An 18,449-nucleotide genomic window follows, 5' to 3' on the forward strand; every position below is an offset into this window, starting at 1 on the left:
CAAGTTTGCTCTGTTGGTAATTTCCTGGTAACTTGATCTCTAATTTTTTTTTTTGATCTCTAATTTTTATGTGTAACTAGACTGAAATTACGATCCTTAGATGGATTAAGGTTGCTGTTGATTTCTAGAGTCCTGAGACTCTAGAAACTAGAGTCGTAAGCAGTCTGTCTTCAAGAGCAGAAGGATGCTCAGGACTGCAGGGGATGGTCCTCCCCCTGCTGGACAGGCGGTGGATTTCTGTGGCCCGACGGGACCCACCCCCTCCATTTCCCCTCCAGGGTTTGCAGTTGGGCCCTGCAGTTGTGCAGTTTCTTTTACAAACAACACTCTTCTGTCTCAGGAGAGAAAAAAGAAAAAGCAAAGCAAAGACAGGCTCTAGACCCATCGCACTTTCCAGGGATCTGGGAGGAGGCATTCTGGGTGACCTCACGGCAGCATTTGGAATCTGTTGCTCTTTGTGAGAGTTGCTTTTTAAGGGAATTCCCACATCTCTTGAGGGCTGCGTAGAGTAGCAAGAGCTTTGTTTTTATTTTTATTTTAAATCTCTCTCAATATTGTCCAATGGGAAGCTGAGGATCATTGCTATTGATAGCTTCTTCTCACAGCTGTGTTGGCCTCAGCTGGAATTCTCGTCATTTCTCTCTCTAAAAGGAACTAAATTGGGAGTTTACAACGGTTACTATGGAGGGAAACTTGGAGTTCTCAGCATGATTTTGCTGAAGCTTCGATATCAGCCCTGCTGGGAGGAAACATGAAAGTCATAGCTGGTCATTTTAGTCCTCGAAAGAAAAACAAATCCACCTTAAGATTTTGTTTGCTTAAAACTAAAATGGGCCTACTCCACCAACCCACCATCTGCCAGGTCAGGGTGAGCCAGCATGCAGGCAGGGGAAACATTTTTAGACTCTTGTTCACATCTGCACAGTTATGTAGAAAATGGTAGTGTTGGGTGGGGACCCACTGAGCGTGGTGACTGAGTGTCTAAAATAGAACTGTGTTTCTTAACAACAAAGTCAGCCCAGAGTCTTTCTTTACTCCGGAGTTTCTTTGAGCTCCACATGTTAGCATCTGTATTTCTTTCTCTGTCTATGTAGATGGCTCTCTCTCTGTCTACGTCTACGTGTATTGAAAACCATGCCTTCCGATCGCTCTCTCCTGTTCCATCCGGGGCTGCTGGGAATTCTGGTTCTTTCTCTTTCCATTGTTGGAATTTCCTTCTCAGACAGAAGTCTGGCTCCCATTATCCCCTGTATCTTACTTGATCAACCCTGTCGTATGTGACCGGAGCTCTGTGGTTGCCTCTGCCCCTCACTGCACAGGTGACCTCTGCACCCCGACTCGGGCTCTGACCCCCTACGTTGTGCTCCTGCTCCCCGTCATCACCGCGGAATAGACGCCCTCCTACCCTTCCTGGGTTCTGACCCCCCACACTGGAGGGGTGCTGCTCTCGCCATCACCCTCCCCATACCCCATCAGCCTGGGCTGCCCTCCTGCCCTCACTTGGTCTTTGCATCCCAGGCGGGGAGGCCATGACTCCCTCTGCCCCCTCCCCGGTCCCTCTTTCAGGGATCTCACAGTCTGGGCCAGGCCACCTCCCCACTCTTCCCCCAGGTTCTCCCCCGCCACCCCTGACTAGGACTAGAGCTCTCCCAGTGGGCCACCCCCACTGCACGGAAACGCCCTGTCCCCTCCGGGACGCCAGCACTCCACACCCGCCTGCAGGGACACCCCCTCGGACACCAGCATGGCTGCTTCTGTTGGAGCAGCCTGGAGCACCAGTTTTGTGTTAGCAGCTCTACTTAATTAGGAAGTCTCCAGAGACACCCAGCAACTCCCAGTGCTCTGCGGCAACCGCCATAGAGCCAGCGTCTTGGGGATTGGAAAGACCTTTAGAGTCCATTTAGCTCTAACTTTGGAGAAGGAAATGGCAACCCACTCCAGCATTCTTGCCTGGAAAATCCCACGGATGGAGAAGCCTGGAGGGCTACCGTCCGTGGGGTTTGCAAAGAGTCTGACACGACTGAGCAACTAACACTAGCCCTAACGTAACGTATACCTTGTTACTGTAATTTCTTCCCGAAAAGTTTTCTGATTTATAATCAAAAAGACTCACCACCTCACAAGACAGTTCGTTTTCGAATGGTGTTAATTGTCGAGGTGGCTTCCATGCTTGTGTTGAGAGTTTGACTGTCCACCTTCCTCCTGTTTTAAGCAGTTGAGCTTGTATCACAGAAATCCTCACTTTGAGATGACTGAAGAGTACTCCCTATAAGTGATCTTCCCATCCGACCTCTCCCCTCTGCAAACTGATCATTTTACAAAAGAAAAATGACTGAGGCTCAGGGCTGGGGATAGAATTCGAGAGTCTGTTTCAGTGGCTAGAAGGAATTCTTTTGGCTGTAAATAGCCAACGTATTGTTCAGCAAATGCAATTGAAGGAGAAATTGTCCAGGATGAGAGACGGCTGATCCAAACTGTCTCCCCGACCGGCTGCTGTTTGGTCTTTCTTAACATCTGCTCGCCTCTGCCCTGGGCTCTGGGTCTGCACTGCCATCCGGGGCAGCTCTCTCAAGTAGGACTTTCAGTGAGGAGACGATCTGTATTTACTCAGGTGCCCACTTCCACATATAGCTGTTGAGCACTTGAAATGAGGCTAATGTGACAGAGGAACTGGATTTTACAATTTTAATAGATTTAAGTGGTCTCACGTGGCTAATTGCTATCAGACAGTGAAGTTCTAAGGGAATCTGCTTGTCCGTGTCTTTCCTGCCTGCCTTTGCTTTCAGTTCGGCTGTAGAGAGAAATGACCAGAAGAAATGGTTCCGGCGACTTGAGGGCCATCAGCTATGGTGTATGCTGCTCCATTTGCTGGAGTCGAGCTGATCTGCTGGCCAGGAGAGCGTTCATTTCCTCACTCACTGCTCTGTGTGTTTTGGGCGTGAAGCTTAAAGCTTGGGAAAGATGACAACTTCTCAGAGAGTGTCTATTTTTTGGCCATAGGTAGATGTGTAAGGTGTTCTCCAGCTGGACCCTCCAACTAAGCCTGAGAAATGAAAATAAAGCAATTTCCCTTTCTTTCTCTCCAAGGCAAGAAGAAAAGGGGTTAGTGGGTTGGGTTCAGACTAGAGGGTTTGAGTCCTTTCTTATGCACCGCTTCCTGTTAGCTTCCCTGGTGGCAGTGCCTAGAGATGGCTGTCTTGGGTGTTTTCCCTGGTCTGTACAGTTTGAGGGAGATTTGAGTCCTGCTTCTAGGTTTGATGGGGGTTTCATTTCTTCTGGAACCTGCTTTATATTATTCCTTTCTTCTTCAATGATCCCTGCTGGTTCCTTTGCCTGCGTTGTGTTTATTGCCTCTGTAACCTCTCTGCCTTGTGGGAATCTTGCCTTCTTGGAGAGAATTACTTACCTTCTGGTCTCCCCAATGCATTCACATTTTGTTTCTCGTGAAGCTCTGAATGGCGCTCAGTTCAGTTCAGTTCAGTTCAGCTGCTCAGTCGTGTCCGACTCTTTGCGACCCCATGAACCGCAGCACGCCAGGCCTCCCTGTCCATCACAAACCCCTGGAGTCTACTCAAACTCATGCCCATCAAGTCGGTGATGCCATCCAGCCATCTCATCCTCTGTCGTCCCCTTCTCCTCCTGCCCCCAATCCCTCCCAGCATCAGGGTCTTTTCCAGTGAGTCAACTCCTCGCATGAGGTGGCCAAAGTATTGGAGTTTCAGCTTCAGCATCAGTCCTTCCAATGAACACCCAGGACTGATCTCCTTTAGGATGGACTGGTTGGATCTGCTTGCAGTCCAAGGGACTCTCAAGAGTCTTCTCCAACACCACAGTTCAAAAGCATCAATTTTTCGGCGCTCAGCTTTCTTCACAGTCCAACTCTCACATCCATACATGACCACTGGAAAAACCATAGCCTTGACCAGACGGACCTTTGTTGGTAAAGTAATGTCTCTGCTTTTTAATATGCTATCTAGGTTGGTCATAACTTTCCTTCCAAGGAGTAAGCGTCTTTTTATTTCATGGCTGCAGTCACCATGTGCAGTGATTTTGGAGCCCCCCGAAAAAAAGTCTGGCACTGTTTCCACTGTCTCCCCATCTATTTCCCATGAGGTGATGGGACCAGATGCCATGATCTTAGTTTTCTGAATGTTAAGCTTTAAGCCAATTTTTTCACTCTCCTCTTTCAATTTCATCAAGAGGCTTTTTAGTTCCTCTTCACTTTCTGCCATAAGGGTGGTGTCATCTGCATATCTGAGGTTATTGATATTTCTCCTGGCAATCTTGATTCCAGCTTGTGCTTCTTCCAGCCCAGCGTTTCTCATGATGTACTCTGCATTTAAGTTAAATAAGCAGGGTGACAATATACAGCCTTGATGTACCTAGACCCTTGGAAATCCTTTCTTCAGTCCATTTTCTCTTATGCATCCTTGCTATGTGATGTTAAGACTGGTTCCATCCATTGACGAAGCTAGTTTTTTCCACTTCTTCTCCATGACCAAGTTTGGTCTTCCTGAATCCATATGGCCTTGAGGATGGGGGCTGTCTTTCCTTGGAGCTCACCCATAGCATAGGGTGCCACTCAGAAGCCGGAAGTAGTCTGTTTTCACGGTCAGTGCTGTCTGTTAAGACCCCTTGTTTTCTTCTTTGAAGGATGCAGCCTGCTCTCAGTTGCTTTTCAGAGCAGAGAACTCAGATCGAACTAATGCTAACATTGGATGTTCTTCCAGATAATCAACCAGTCAGTCGGTTTCTCTCTTTACACACACACACACACACACACTCTTAAAGCTCCCTAAACTCAGCCTATTATAAGCATTTCCTCAAAACATTAAGAACTTTTCCTAAATGAACTCTTTTAACAATGACATGATGCTTCAGCATGCGAATGAGTCATCGCTTGCCTTCTTAGCATGTATAATAGTTTAAATATTCAGCAGTGCTACCGCGTGTAGCTTCCCCAAAAGTCAAGGACGTGAGCGAAGATGGGTGAGAAAGCACTCGTCGCCCTAAGCTCTAGACCCGAAGTTGGCCTCGCCATGACTCGCACAGCGGCTGCCGAGGTCCCAGGGCCCCGTTTTCTGCTTCGCAGGCCGCGGCGGTACTTCCTCCTGTCGTCCCAGGTGGCCCTGCACCCGGAGTCCAGAGAGGACCTGGCCGCCCTCCAGGCCAGACACGGCGAGGCGGTGCTGGTGCTGGACAAGTGCAGCAACCTCTCCGAGGGCGTCCCCGCCGCCCGGAAGCGCTGCCACCAGCAGCAGGCCTTCGACTACCCGCAGGTGCTGCAGGTGAGTGCGCCGCCCGCCTCTCAGGGCCCGGGCTGGGCCGGGACTGGCCCCAGCCATCGGGCGTTCCCGCTCCGAGCCACGCTCGCCGAGCTCCCTGAGGGGAGAGCCAGGCCGGACTGCTGCCCACTGCTGCCCCGCGGGCTGCCGGGGGCTTCGGGGTCCGCGCGCTGTTAGTGCAAAGCTGCTTGGCCCGTGAGCGTTCCTGCTCCTTCCACGAACCCATCTTACCGCAAAAAGGCACACCCCGTGGATGTACAGAGGAGACGCGTAGTCAAAGCAGGCACCTGTTTTTTGCTCTTATTCCTGTATTCCTCATCCAGCCCAGGGGAACTTGTTTCTGTAAGCTGCTGCAGCTTATATCCTCCGACTGAGCCAGCTCGCACGGCCACAGTGAGTTCTTCCTGGGAGTCGGAGGCCTTTATTTTTTGTTACCGTTTTGTCTCTTGGTGTTTTTGCCACCCCACACGTGTCCTACTGGTGTCGTGGGGGTGGCAGCACTTTGTCAGTGCAGGCAGAGCAGTCCTGTATTATGCTCCTGTATTATAAGCAGGCTGTTTGATGCTCCAAGAGCCAGGGGGCCAGGAAAGCAGAAGTTGAGTTTTGTTTACTCTGGTATTGTCCAGTCGCTCAGTCATATCTGACTTTCTGTGACCCCATGGACTGCAGCACGCCAGGCTTCCCTGTCCTTCATCATCTCCCAGAGTTTACTCAAAACTCATTACCATCCAACCGTCTCATCCTCTGTCATCCCCTTCTCCTCCCACCTTCAGTCTTTCCCAACATCAGGGTCTTTTCCAATGAGTCACTTCTTCACATCAGGTGGCCAAAGTATTGGAGCTTCAGCATCAGCCCTTCCAATGAATATTCAGGCCTGGTTTCCTTTAGGATGGACTGGTTTGATCTCTTTGCAGTCCAAGGGACTCCCGAGAGCACCAACAGTTCAAAAGCATCAGGTGTTTGGCACTCAGCCTTCCTTATATTTGAAATATTTTGTTCACTTAAGTATTTAAAATACAAATAGTTCAGTTCAAGGAGGGATCTTAAGGAGCTGGTGTGATTGTGTGTGATTTTTATTTTTTCAAAGTCTCCAAAGGGAACTGGCCTGTGCGGGGATTGTTAAAATACCTTCAAAAAGTGCTGCATCTCCTCTGGAATGCCTGACTGATAACGGTGGTGATGTGAGCGGGAGTATTTATAGTAACCTTTGTCTAGACAGGAAGAATGGTTATCAGCACATGTGTCCACATCTGGACACCGACTCTTTGGGGCCGGCTGAGCGTCCACCTGCCCCTCCGGGCGCCATGACCGATGCCCCTTCTCCACCCCTGCCCTTTCTCGTCGCTTTCTCCTTTATCCCCAGAGGAATTTGGCATATTGAGTTACTTCATATTTCTTCTGAACTCCCCTTTTCTCTAGCTTTAAAGATTAAACAGTATTTTTGCTTTTTAATTTTTTCTTTTCTCCCCAAGAGGCAAAAAACTGGAAGAAACTTGAGTATTAGAGACGGAGCTTTCCCTGTTTTTTTGATTGACCTATTACAACCACATTTTTCTCTTGTATATCTCTCCTTTTCCCGAATGTGCCCCACACCCAGTGGGTTTGAGGGAGTGAATGAGGAAGACCTTTAGTGAGGTCTTGCTTTTTGTTCAGTTGTATCTAAATAGAATGTATACGCCTTAATGTGTTTTCAAAGGCATAGCATTCATGAGATGAATGTCTTCTGTATGCGAAGCACACTGCTGGATGCAGTGGGGGGTAGAAAGATGAAAGGAGATTTGATGCTTCCTGTGTGGGGGGTCCTCTCAAGAGCCAGATATTCCCAGTCCAAATAATTCTAGTACAAGGCAGGCGGAAGTAAGTTCTCTGAGCACTGGGAAGCCACGGTATATGTACTTAGCACCCCAGGGCTGAAAGAATCCAGTCCTTGGGAAGTCACGCTGTTGAGTTTCCAGAGGAAGACCTGGAGTTGGGTTGTGAACATTTTCAGAATCCAAGCAGCGGAGGCATTGCAGTGACACTCAAGAGTGGAAATCCAGAGCATTGCAACCACTTCAGCTTTTCAGTCTGACCCGGGTGAGCTGTTATCTTTTAGCATTTTCGGTGTTGCTTGGCTTCAGCCCTTGAGAGGACTTCATGGTCTGCTGGGATCAGAGTAAGTGGATCAGTGGAACTGGCTTGTAATCCCCTCCCTCTGCCTGTGTTCTGCAGGAGGCTACTTTCTGCATGGTCCTTCGTGGAGCTCGGCTGGGCCAGGCGGTATTGAGTGACGTGTTACGGGCTGGCTGCGTCCCAGTGATCATCGCAGACTCCTACGTTCTGCCTTTCTCTGAAGTCCTTGACTGGAAGAGGTGGGTGTTACCTTCTGATGAACCTTTATCCTGCATGGATTATTTTTAAAGTCCCCCAGCAATTGTAATGCATAGCTAGGTCTGAGAACTACTCCTTCAGAATTTTTTGCTCCATTTTCCATCAAGAGAGTTAGTCCATGGACCTGCAGCAGCGACTGGTCACCCGAGGCCTTTGGGCCAAATGTGGCATGCTGCCAGTGTTTGTAAATAAAGTGTTATTGCATCACAACACACCCATTCATTGACACATGATCTTTGGCTGTTTTTGAGCTCCAGTGGCAGAGTTGAGTCCTGCAGTTTAAAATGACAGAGATTATGTGGCCCTGCACATACTAGGGCCTCCATAAATACATGCTGGATAAATGAATGGATTGGGGAATACAGCTGAAGGAGAAGTCATTGTTAACTTAGAGTGGATGGTGACGAGTGGAGAGGAGTGTACTGGGCAGGCAGAACTGGACCCACAGAGGCCCTGTGGTCCGACAGAGTGTGGTGTATTCAGGAGGCTGAGAAGGTACCTGTGTGGCTGGAGCACAGCGGGGAGTGGACGGAGGAAGCGAGAGGCTGGAGTGGTGATGGGGAGGTGAGAGATGGAGCTGGGGGGAGCTCCTTTGAGCTGTTCGGCCCTGAGTAAGGGAGAGGGAGGAGGGGCTGCTCACCGCGGGGACTGTGGGGCTGAGGGAGGCCTGGGGCATTGTTGCTTCTGCTTGTGAGAGCGGAGCGGGACACATGCAGCAGTGCTTTGTATGCAGGGCTGTACGTATATCTGCCATCTCCCTCTTGCCTCTAGAGCATCTGTAGTTGTGCCAGAAGAAAAGATGTCAGATGTGTACAGTATTCTGCAGAGCATCCCCCGAAGACAGATTGAAGAAATGCAGAGACAGGTAAGGGGCCAGGCAGCCCTGCAGGGGAGGGGGCGTGGGGGAGGCGAAAGGTGGCCTTGATTGCTTGGATGCAGAGCAGTATCCTTGCCTCTGAGCACAGGCACGGGATTGATGTCCTCCACCGTGTCAATCAACCAGACCTAAAAGAGGAAAACAGTGTTAGGGAGTTACATCAGAGAAGGCTTGGAATAATAACTGTCGGAGATTCAGAAACGCTCCTGACGTAAGCCTGCTGTGATGCTAGGGTCACACGTCAGCTATGCGTTCAGGACGCCGAGCTGCCTGTCTCTGGAAGGCCGTTTACACAGCAGGTGAGGGCTCCGGTGATTGAGACGGACGTGGAAGCCGGTATGTTTCAGGGTGGTGCTTCTCAGGAGCTTTGACCTTGAGTGTTGTGGTATCAGCTAGCCTGGGTCCCCGCAGAGTACTGGGCAGAGTCCCTGTGCTATACAGTAGGTCCTTATTAGTTGTCTGTCTGATATATAGTGGTGTGTATATGACTTCCCTGGTGGCTCAGAGGGTAAGGCATCTGCCTACAATGCAGGAGACCCAGTTTCAATCCCTGGGTTGGGAAGATCCTCTGGAGAAGGAAATGGCAACCCACTCTAGTACTCTTGCCTGGAAAATTCCATGGACGGAGGAGAGTGGTAGGCTACAGTCCATGGGATCGCAAAGAGTCAGACACGACTGAGTGACTTCACTTTTTCACTTTAGTGTGTATGTATCAGTCCCAATCTCCCAATTTATTCCTCTCCCCCTTCCACCCTGGAAACCCCAAGTTTGTTTTCTACATTCGTGACTCTGCTTCTGTTTCGTAAACAGGTTCATTTGTACCGTTATTTTAGATTCCACATATATCATATGATATCTGTCTTTCTCTGTCTGACTTCACTTAGCATGATAATCTCTAGGTCTGTCATGTTGCTGCCAATGACACTATTTCGTTTGTATGGCTAATACTCGATCGTATATGTGTATGACGTCTTTTTTACCCATTCCTCTGTCCGTGGGCATTTAGGCTCCTTCCTTGTCTTGGCTGTTGTAAACAGTACTGCCGTGAACATTGAGGGGGTGCCTGCGTCCTTTCAGATCATGGTTTTCTCTGGTTCTTTTTCTTCTTTTAATGGATTTTTACAAGTTTTTATTCTCATCAAAATTATCTGTGTAGGTGATGAGCCAGAGAAGAGGTCTGAAGGGCCTTCACCATGGAGGCTGTAGCCGTCTCCACGCACCCCTGTGTCCAACTTTGTCGCAGGAATGAGCCTCAGGTCTCTGTCTGGGTGAGGGCAGGGCTGTCACCCGGCGGTGTGGAACTGGGGAGGGACTCTGGGCTTCTGACTGCTGCTTAAACACATTGTCCATCTGTCCTGCCCCGAGCTCCGCCTCTTCCCCTGAGTGTCTGCAGCAGAACGCAGGGCTTTCTCGGCTCCTCTTGGGTGTGCTGTCTTGGGCCTGTCACATCAGCCACCACTTGCTTTCCTGCCTCCACGCTCTGGTAGTGTTATCTCCTCCCCCGTTCTCTTTATCTTGGATTATGCCTTCATTTTAGGGTTTTAGGAGGGAGTTAGTGGATGTGTTCAGTCCGCCTCTTTATTTTGGTACCCAGCTCCTTAGACCGAACGGATGGTACATCACGCAGTGATTGAGTCTGTGGGTTCTGACCCACAGACTGCCTGTGTCGAATGCCATCTTGGCTGGTTGCTGACTATGTGCCCTTGGCCAAGGCTCTGCCTTCTTTGGACCCCCGTGACCTCATCTATCAAGCACTTTGGTGTTCTGATTTGAAAACAAATCACAGGTTAAGTTTAGCCTCCCTGTAGTCTTTTTCCTAGCACATCCATGTTTGTTTCAAGTCTCTGGGCTTCCCAGTTTGTTGCTTAATTGCTGACCTCATCTGAGTTGTAGTGAATTAGAAAATCAGCCTAGAAATCTCTACAGTCTTGATCTGAACTTGTGGTTCTTACAACTCATGTAGAAAAAAAAAAATGCTCCTTGACGGGACCTGGTGTTAATGTTTTTTATGTTTCATTTTATGGCATCTTGACTTGTTAATGTAAGTAAATAGGGAATCATCTGCTAAATCAGATGCCATCTTTTATAGATTTATAGAAGGCTAAGAAAACACCAGGGAGGTAAAAAAGGAGCAAATTCTGCCCAATTACCTTCTCCAGCCCACTACTTTCCTATTGGGAAGAGAATCACTTAGTTTTTAGAGCAGAGCACCCCGGGCCGGCTCACAGAATGCCCTTTTCCGTGGGAACTTGGCTTAGGAACCACGGGTCTGAGATGAGCCTTGCCAGTCTTTTCAAGTGACAGGTTCGGAATCACAGAACCATTGAAGTGGAGTGACTAAAGGTTACTTACAACAGTGTACTTTTAGGTTATTTGGGTTCCGAGGGACACATTTGGAGTCCTTAAAAGACTCCGGTTTGAGCCCTGTGTTGGTCTCTATTAATTGTGCGACTGTGACACGTCTGTGAGCAAAGCTCCTCGGATCCCCCCATTTATGGAATCCAGGGTGGGCTAGATCCGCTCTCATGTTGCATTCAGCTGTTAAAAAACACTGTGTAACTCCTGTCCTTGACAGCATTAATAATTGAGTGGTCATCTCTTTCCCATGACCACCTCCTGTCATGAGGGCCTGTTACTGTCTGTGGTGGTGAATACCCTGTATTATGTCCACTGGCAGAATAAAGGTGATCTCAGTACTTTCCTGGGCTTCCCTGGTGGCTTAGATGGCAAAGAATCTGCCTGGAATGTGGGGAAGCCTGGGTTTGATCCGTGAGTTGGAAAGGTCTCCCGGAGAAGGGACTGGCAACCCACTCCAGTATTCTTGCCTGGAGAATTCCATGGACAGATGAGCCTGGTGGGCTACAGTTCATGGGGTCGCAAAGAGTTGGATACGACTGAGCGACTCACACTTTGACTTTCAGTCCTTCCTGGCCTCCCGTCCTAAATCTCCCCTCTGCCTGCTGACGCTCTTCTCTGTGCTCCTTTCAGACCTTCTGAGATGCTTCGCTGCTGTGGCCCGGTTAGTCCTGCTCCCCTCTCTCTGAATAGTCTGTGTCCCCAGAATGACCTCTTTTCTTCTCCCAACCTCGGATTTCTAGACTGGACTGATTTCAGCCAGAGGTGAGATTATCCAGTTGAAGCAGTTCCCAGAGAGTTCGAAAGGATGACTAGGTTCCACTCCCAGATGTCGGTGGTACACCTGTCTCCCAGACTGTGACACCTTGAAATGTCTGCACATGTTGCCAGATGCCTCCCAAGGGGGCAGAAGTGCGGTGCTTGGGAGCCGCTTTCCTATTGGTAACCTGGTCGTCTCTTTAAGATTAGAGACAGCTCTTTTGTTCTTTCCAGAATATGCTTGTCCTTAGTCTTCTGTATCCCCTCCATTGATTCAATCAGACCTTGGCAGGAGTAACTGAAAAAACTAGCACACGCTTGGTTCTTGAAAGGTATTACACCTCGGTGAATTCTCTTTAGGGAGGTCCAGTTTGAGTCATCGTAAGACAGGGATCAGCTTTTAGGGGAAAACCTGTTACGTCAGTAGTTGATACCTTAGAACCCCGGCTTGCTTATGTTAGAATGAGCTGAGACTGAGGAACAGAGGGTGGGATTTTCTTGCTGAGCAGCTCAGGACGGGCCGGGGGGTTGCACGGACAGTTGTCGCCAGCAGAGGGCTCCATCCACTTTGAAGTGACTCGTTTTCCTTCTGAGTGGCCATTTTTAAGGAGTCCTGAGCGCCATGAGCTACGCTGACACCGTTCCTCAGAGCCGCTCTCCAGAGAGACCCGCTCCTTCCTGTGCTTTTTAGCACAGGATTCTGCTCTCCTGAGATGGGGCAGAGCCAGAGTATCTGAATTTGACCCCCAAGATACGGGCGGGATCTTGGTGAGGACGGTAGTGCAGCTTTGAGTTCAGGGGCTATAATCTGATCAATGGGTACGTGGTGACAGCCCTTACCATGACCCGGGAGTTAGGACGCAGCAAGAGAGGAGGATATTCTGCCTGACAAGTAAGCATAGTTAACTTTTCCTCCTCACCTGAGATGTGATAGTGAAGCAGCTGTTAAAGTTATATGCAGGGCTAGAACCTGAAGTAAGAGCTAGACGTAAGCTAAGACTATTGAAGTACAATCTGCATCTGTGTTATCTACCCCTGAAGACCAGCAACCGGCTGTGTTGGCGTATATGGCATTGGAAGAGCTGGGGTGGCTTACAGGGCTTTCTGTGGTTTAGTTAGAAATCAATTCCTTCCATTAATAGAGATTAATAGTTGCTTTTGTTGTTGTTCAGTCGGTGAGTCATGTCCAACTCTTTGTGACCCCATAGACTGTGTAGCATGCCAGGCTTCCTTGTCCTTGACTGTCTCCCAGAGTCTGCTCAAACTCAGGTCCATTGAGTCAGTGATGCCATCCAACCACCTCATCCTCTGTCGCCCCCTTCTCCCCCTGCCCTCAATCTTTCCCAGCATCAGAGTCTTTTCTAACGAGTCTGTTCTTTGCATCAGGTGGCCAAAGTATTGGAGCTTCAGCTTCAGCATCAGTCCTTCCAATGAATATTCAGGGTTGATCTCCTTCAGGATGGACTGGTTTGATCTCCTTGCAGTCCAAGGGACTCTCAAGAGTCTTCTCCAGCACCACAGTTCAAAAACATCAATTCTTTGGTGCTCAGCCTTCTTTATGGTCCAACTCTCATATCTATACATGACTACTGGAAAAGCCATAGCTTTGACTATGTGGAACTTTGTCGGCAAAGTGATGTCTCTGCTTTTTAATAAGCTCTCTAGGTTTGTCATAGCTTTCTGTCCACAGAGTAAGCCTCTTTTAATTTCATGGCTGCGGTCACTGTCCACAGCAAGTCAGTAGAGGTTAATAGTTATAGAGGTATAAAGCCAACTTGTCAGCCTTTTATTGTCTTATGAGCTGTATTAGCTCGTTAACTTAGTGGTGCCCTAATTATGTTTTTTTTTCTCCTCCAAGGGGAAATGATAGGAGATAATAAGAAATTTGTGACCCATACCCACACATGCCTAATAGCCATCCTGGGGATATGTGGGTACAAGCCCAAAGAAAGCTGAGAAGATGGTGCAGATTTTCCAAAGCATGTTAGTGGTCTGAAATGGGAGGAAGTCTGGGTTAAAGCTGTTAGGGACAGATTTATTGGGGAGGTAGTATTTGATGGCAGCCTTAAAGATGGAGGGTTCCATCCACTACCTTCCTCATGTTGGAAGCCAGGAAGAAGTATGCAACTAAGTATTTTTCTACAGTCTAATGGAACATTCACGTCCCCAGTCTCCTTTGGAATCACAATGAAAAAGAGAGCAACCCAGGATATTGGAAGGCTGACTAGACACTGGACTGTATAGTTGGCAGTGTTTGTGTGGAGAGGGAGGAAGGTGTAAATGGATCCTCAGTTTATCTGTTGAGTGGAGTTTCCAAACATTCTTTTATTGGTCAGTGGCTCCGCCAGCAGTGACCTCTAACCTCAGCCACACTAGGAGGTGGAAGTCAGGAGCCTGCCTTGCCTTTGAACTCTTCTTTGTACTCAATTGACTGGGAGCCTTTGAGGTGGCAGAAACATTCAGCATCTTCTTTGCTCTCTCTCCTTGAACGCTTGGCCAAGTTAAAATATCAGTTTCTTTTCTATTACACTGACCCATCTCACCCTGCCTTCATATTTTCCTATTATGCTTAGCATATCGAGTATCTGTTCTCCGGAGGAGTGCGTGAAGATATAACAGGCTGATTAGGAAAAAGAACATGTCTATTGAAGAATATGTGGTCCCCTCACCTGGCAGGACTGTTGTCAGGCCTAGCTGTGGTCGAGGAGAAAGAAGAGACCACAGAACAGTAAGTGTGTGTATGTGTCCACCAGAGTTCATGCACTTATTCAGGGGAGAGACCCCATAGGAGGCTGATGTTTTATCTTACATGTGATTTCAGCACATTGAACTATCTGCTTTCCATAGACATAGTAGTTTCGAAGTTACGTCTTTGAAGGACAGAAAGACTGTAAGTGAGGGGCTGTGACATGGGGCATCTGCCAGTCAGGCGTGAATAGAGAAGATGGAAAAATTGTTTTAAAAATAGAACTTGGATGGAATGCTCTATAAATAATAAGTGCTGGAGAGGGGGTAGAGAGAAGGGAACCCTCCTACAATGTTGGTGGGAATATAAATCGGTATGGCCATTATGAGAACAGTAAGGGGGTTCCTTTAAAAACTAAAAATAGAGCTGCAATATGACCTGGAAATCCCACTCCTAGGCATATATCCGGAGAGAAACATGATCCAAAAGGATATATGCAGCCCACTGTTCACTGCAGCACTGTTTACAACAGCCAAGACATGGAAGCACCTAAATGTCTGTCGAAAGAGGAGTGGATGAAGATGTACATATGTACAGTGGAATGTTACGCAACCGTTACAAAGAATGAAATAATGCCACTTGCAGCAACATGGATTGACCTAGAGATTGTCATACTGAGTGACATAAGTCAGAGAAGGAGAAACATCGTGTGACATCCCTTATATGTGGAATCTAAAGAGAATTGATACCAATGAACTTACAAAACAGAAAAGGACCCGCAGACTTGGAGAATAAACTTATGGTTGCCAAGACGAGGGATGCAGGAAAGAATAGTTGGAGAGCTTGGGATGGACCTGTACACACTGCTGTGATTAAGATGGTTAGCCAAGGATAGCCAGCAAGGACTTACTGCACGGCACAGGGAACTCTGCTCAATGCTGTATGGTGGCCTGGATGGGAGGGGAGTTTAAGGCAGAATCGACACATATGTATGTATGTATGTATGTGTATGTATGCACACATATATATGTATGTATGTGTGGCGGGGTCCCTTCTCTGTTCACCTGAAACTCTCATAACATTGTTAATTGGCTATACCCCAAGACAAAATAAAAAGTCAAAAAAAATAGAACTTGGGACTTCTCGGCACTCCAGTGGTTAACACTTCACCTTCCAATGCAGGGTGTGTGGGTTTGATCCCTGATTGAGGAGCTAAGGTCATACATGCCTCACGGCCAGAAATCCAGAACATAAACAACAGAAGCACTATTGTAACAAATTCAATAAAGACTTTAAAAAATTGTCCACATCAAAAAAAACAAAACTTAAAAAATGAAAACAGAACTCTCAGCACTCAGGATACATGGCAGACAACAGAATGTGCTTCTCGATATCCTGGGTGTGTCATCGTAAGATGGTAGAGTTCTTGGGTTCAAAGAAATATGTATGTGTTTGTTTTGCATATTTTGGACTTCTGGCATCCAAATGAGTCTTACCATCACTTTGATCGTTGAATATAGTTTCTATTTTGTCGCCTCGATGCTGTTTTTTGACGGAGCATCTTAAAATTGTGGAAATAGAGAAAGGGCTGTCCTTGAGGATGCCCTGCAGTCTTTTAAGTGAAGGTTTGCTTTTCGCATGTATAAATGTGTTTTTAAAATATTGCCTTTCGCGTAAAGTATTTTCGAAAGTTTTCTATCTAAAATGATTTGCTTTTATTTTTTGTAAGTGTTTTGTGATGCACTTAAAGGCGTCAGCCCTCGGATGTCTAGAGCCCCCAGCAGCCCGGACGGATGCGCTCTCTGAGGGTCCCCTGTGTTTGACCGTTGTGTCCGTTGACGGCTCCATAGCAGTCTGTCCATTTCCCCCTCCCTCCCTGCCCCCAACACACACAGTTTACCAAGCAAGCTCTTTAAACAGAGCAGTGAGAATAGGCAGCGAGAGGAGTGATCTGAATTTTTTTAATGTGCGGAAACGGAAGAAGAGACGTAAAGTGATCCTCCGGAGACCACACAACACATGAGGGACAGACGGGGGAACATACTCTGTCTTGCCGGCCACAACTTTATTCAAATCCTAGAGCTTGGTGGCCTGGATTGAGGCTGAATGTCAGGATGAGCTTCCCAGCAATTCAGGTTAGCTGCTTATTGGATCGTCTCTCCTAAAAAGTGGTTGCCCGAGACATGTGAGACTGGACATGTCTCTGGAAATATGAAGAATGTGGAAAAGACTTCACTTCTAATTTCCAAGATTTGACATTGTAATGTCTGTTACTCTTCCCGCCTCTGCCCCCCCCCCCATCCTGTGAAACTGAAAAAAACCTTAATATGCATAAATGAATTCTCAGGGCTTTGAAAAAAAATGCCAAGTATTCCCTACCCACCCCCCACCCCTCTCTAGTCCCAACATGCCACTCCAAGCTCTGTTTGCCGATCTCGGCTTTCATACTTGCCCTTAAAAAAGCTATTGGATCACTTACCCGTCAGCGAAACACGTTGACCTGATCCTTGGCGTCCTCTTTGTGAAACAGACAACTGTGGTTCTGATACAGAGCCAGGCTCTTTGGCCAGTGGGAGAGCCTTGGGGAAGAGTGTGATTACTGGATATTTTGAGTTTCATAATTTTGTTTCAATTTTGTGACTCTGTTGGAGTTTTCCTGAAGGTATAAATCCATATTGTGAAGGAGATCAGTCAACTTATGTTTAAAGCAGGATAAAATAAGGACTCATTTAATTGGAACTCTTAAGGAAGAGCATTTTTATGTGTTTAACTGTTCTTTTTTTTTTTTCAACTTTAGTATTAAGAACCTTATTGGAAAAAGACTTTTGCCAAGTATCTGATGGGAAGCCAAGAAAAGCATTTTAATAGAACGGTCTCAAATTTATAGTACACCAGGGCCTGTAAATAAATTTCCCTGTCTTTAAGGTTGGGGCTGATTTGCAGTTATTTTGTATAGCTTGTGAGATTTAAATCCTCACAGTCCAGATGGGGAGATCATAAAGCTGCTTTCCTTGGCAGCCCTGGCATACATTGTCCACGGCGAGCTCTGTCTGTAAATGCTTGCTTAGCGTCTTGTGATGCCAGTTTTTAATTGGTTTAGCGACTTTTCCTAGAGCAGCTCCCCCCACCCCAAATATTTTCAAACTCTTGGAGAATTAGAGTCCTTGATTTCATAATGCAGACTTGTCAGGTACATATATATTAAGTACCTGCTTTTTTGTTAGAATTGTATAGGTATATGAAAGGAGATTTTTACAAAGGGGGAGGGCATGAACAACAGATTCCTTCCCCAGGGTGCTAGGGAGAATGCTTTCAGTAACAGATGAATGAAGAGGCCAGAAGTGCTGTCTCTTAGCTGTACTCCGGAGTGTATCAGGAAGGGAAAGGAGGCTTCCTGACTGGGTGGCCTCGAATAGAGCGAGAGGATGCTCTGAGAGGTGCTGAGCTCCGCCCAGAGGTTGGCATCTGTGGGAAAGACTCGGTAGGTCCGATGGAGCAGCCTGAGGCGGACCTTGAAATAACCAGCAAGAGAGAACTTTCTAGGGAACTGGAAGGACGGGAAAGGTCAGTGACAAGTGAAGAATAATGAAAAAATGCACGATGAAAGGGGAAAGCAATATCAATTAAGGAGACTGAGGGGGGGAAAAAAATCAAAGAGCTGGAAGGAATCTTAGAAATTATTCAGCCCTTTCTTTGTATTTTATAAATGAGGTGGAAGCCCTAGCGTTCAAGTGATCTTGAGGATGAATTGTTAGGGCCAGAGCCTCGCCTTGCCTGGAACCCAGGTCTGCTGACTCCAGCTGATGGATTTTGGGTGGAAGGGGGACCTTGTGTACTACAGTAATTTTCAATTCAGGGAGTCTTGAGTGGCATTTTATTTTTTTAAAAATGAAGGATAATAGAAAGGAAGGCATCAGAGTATTACCTAGCAAGAGTAAATCTTTCCTGAAATCTTTTCTTTCATATGTATATGTGCAGTGAGTGTCAGTATTTAATGTATTTATATGTTTCTAGGTGTGGGTCCCAGTCCAGAAAGTTTGAGAGATGTTGATAGTGGCAATCACATGGGCTTTTGAGTTGGGGAAACCTGAATTTGCATCCCAGGCTGTACCTTCTG

At 47.4% G+C, this 18,449-nt stretch overlaps 1 protein-coding gene across 5 annotated transcripts in view; it reads left to right on the top strand.

Annotated features, from left to right (window-relative positions):
* Window positions 1-18,449, top strand: part of EXT2 (exostosin glycosyltransferase 2) — a 139,106-nt gene that overhangs the window by 19,644 nt on the left and 101,013 nt on the right. For all 5 annotated transcript variants that reach the window (XM_043909952.1, XM_043909922.1, XM_043909932.1 and 2 more), the window contains 3 exons: window positions 5,093-5,288; window positions 7,497-7,636; window positions 8,427-8,520. In XM_043909952.1, coding sequence (XP_043765887.1) covers window positions 5,093-5,288; window positions 7,497-7,636; window positions 8,427-8,520 — 430 coding nt within the window. The remainder of the gene's footprint in view (window positions 1-5,092; window positions 5,289-7,496; window positions 7,637-8,426; window positions 8,521-18,449) is intronic.

Source organism: Cervus elaphus, chromosome 1, assembly GCF_910594005.1.
Source record: "Cervus elaphus chromosome 1, mCerEla1.1, whole genome shotgun sequence".
In the NCBI taxonomy this organism is placed as follows: Eukaryota; Metazoa; Chordata; class Mammalia; order Artiodactyla; family Cervidae; genus Cervus; species Cervus elaphus.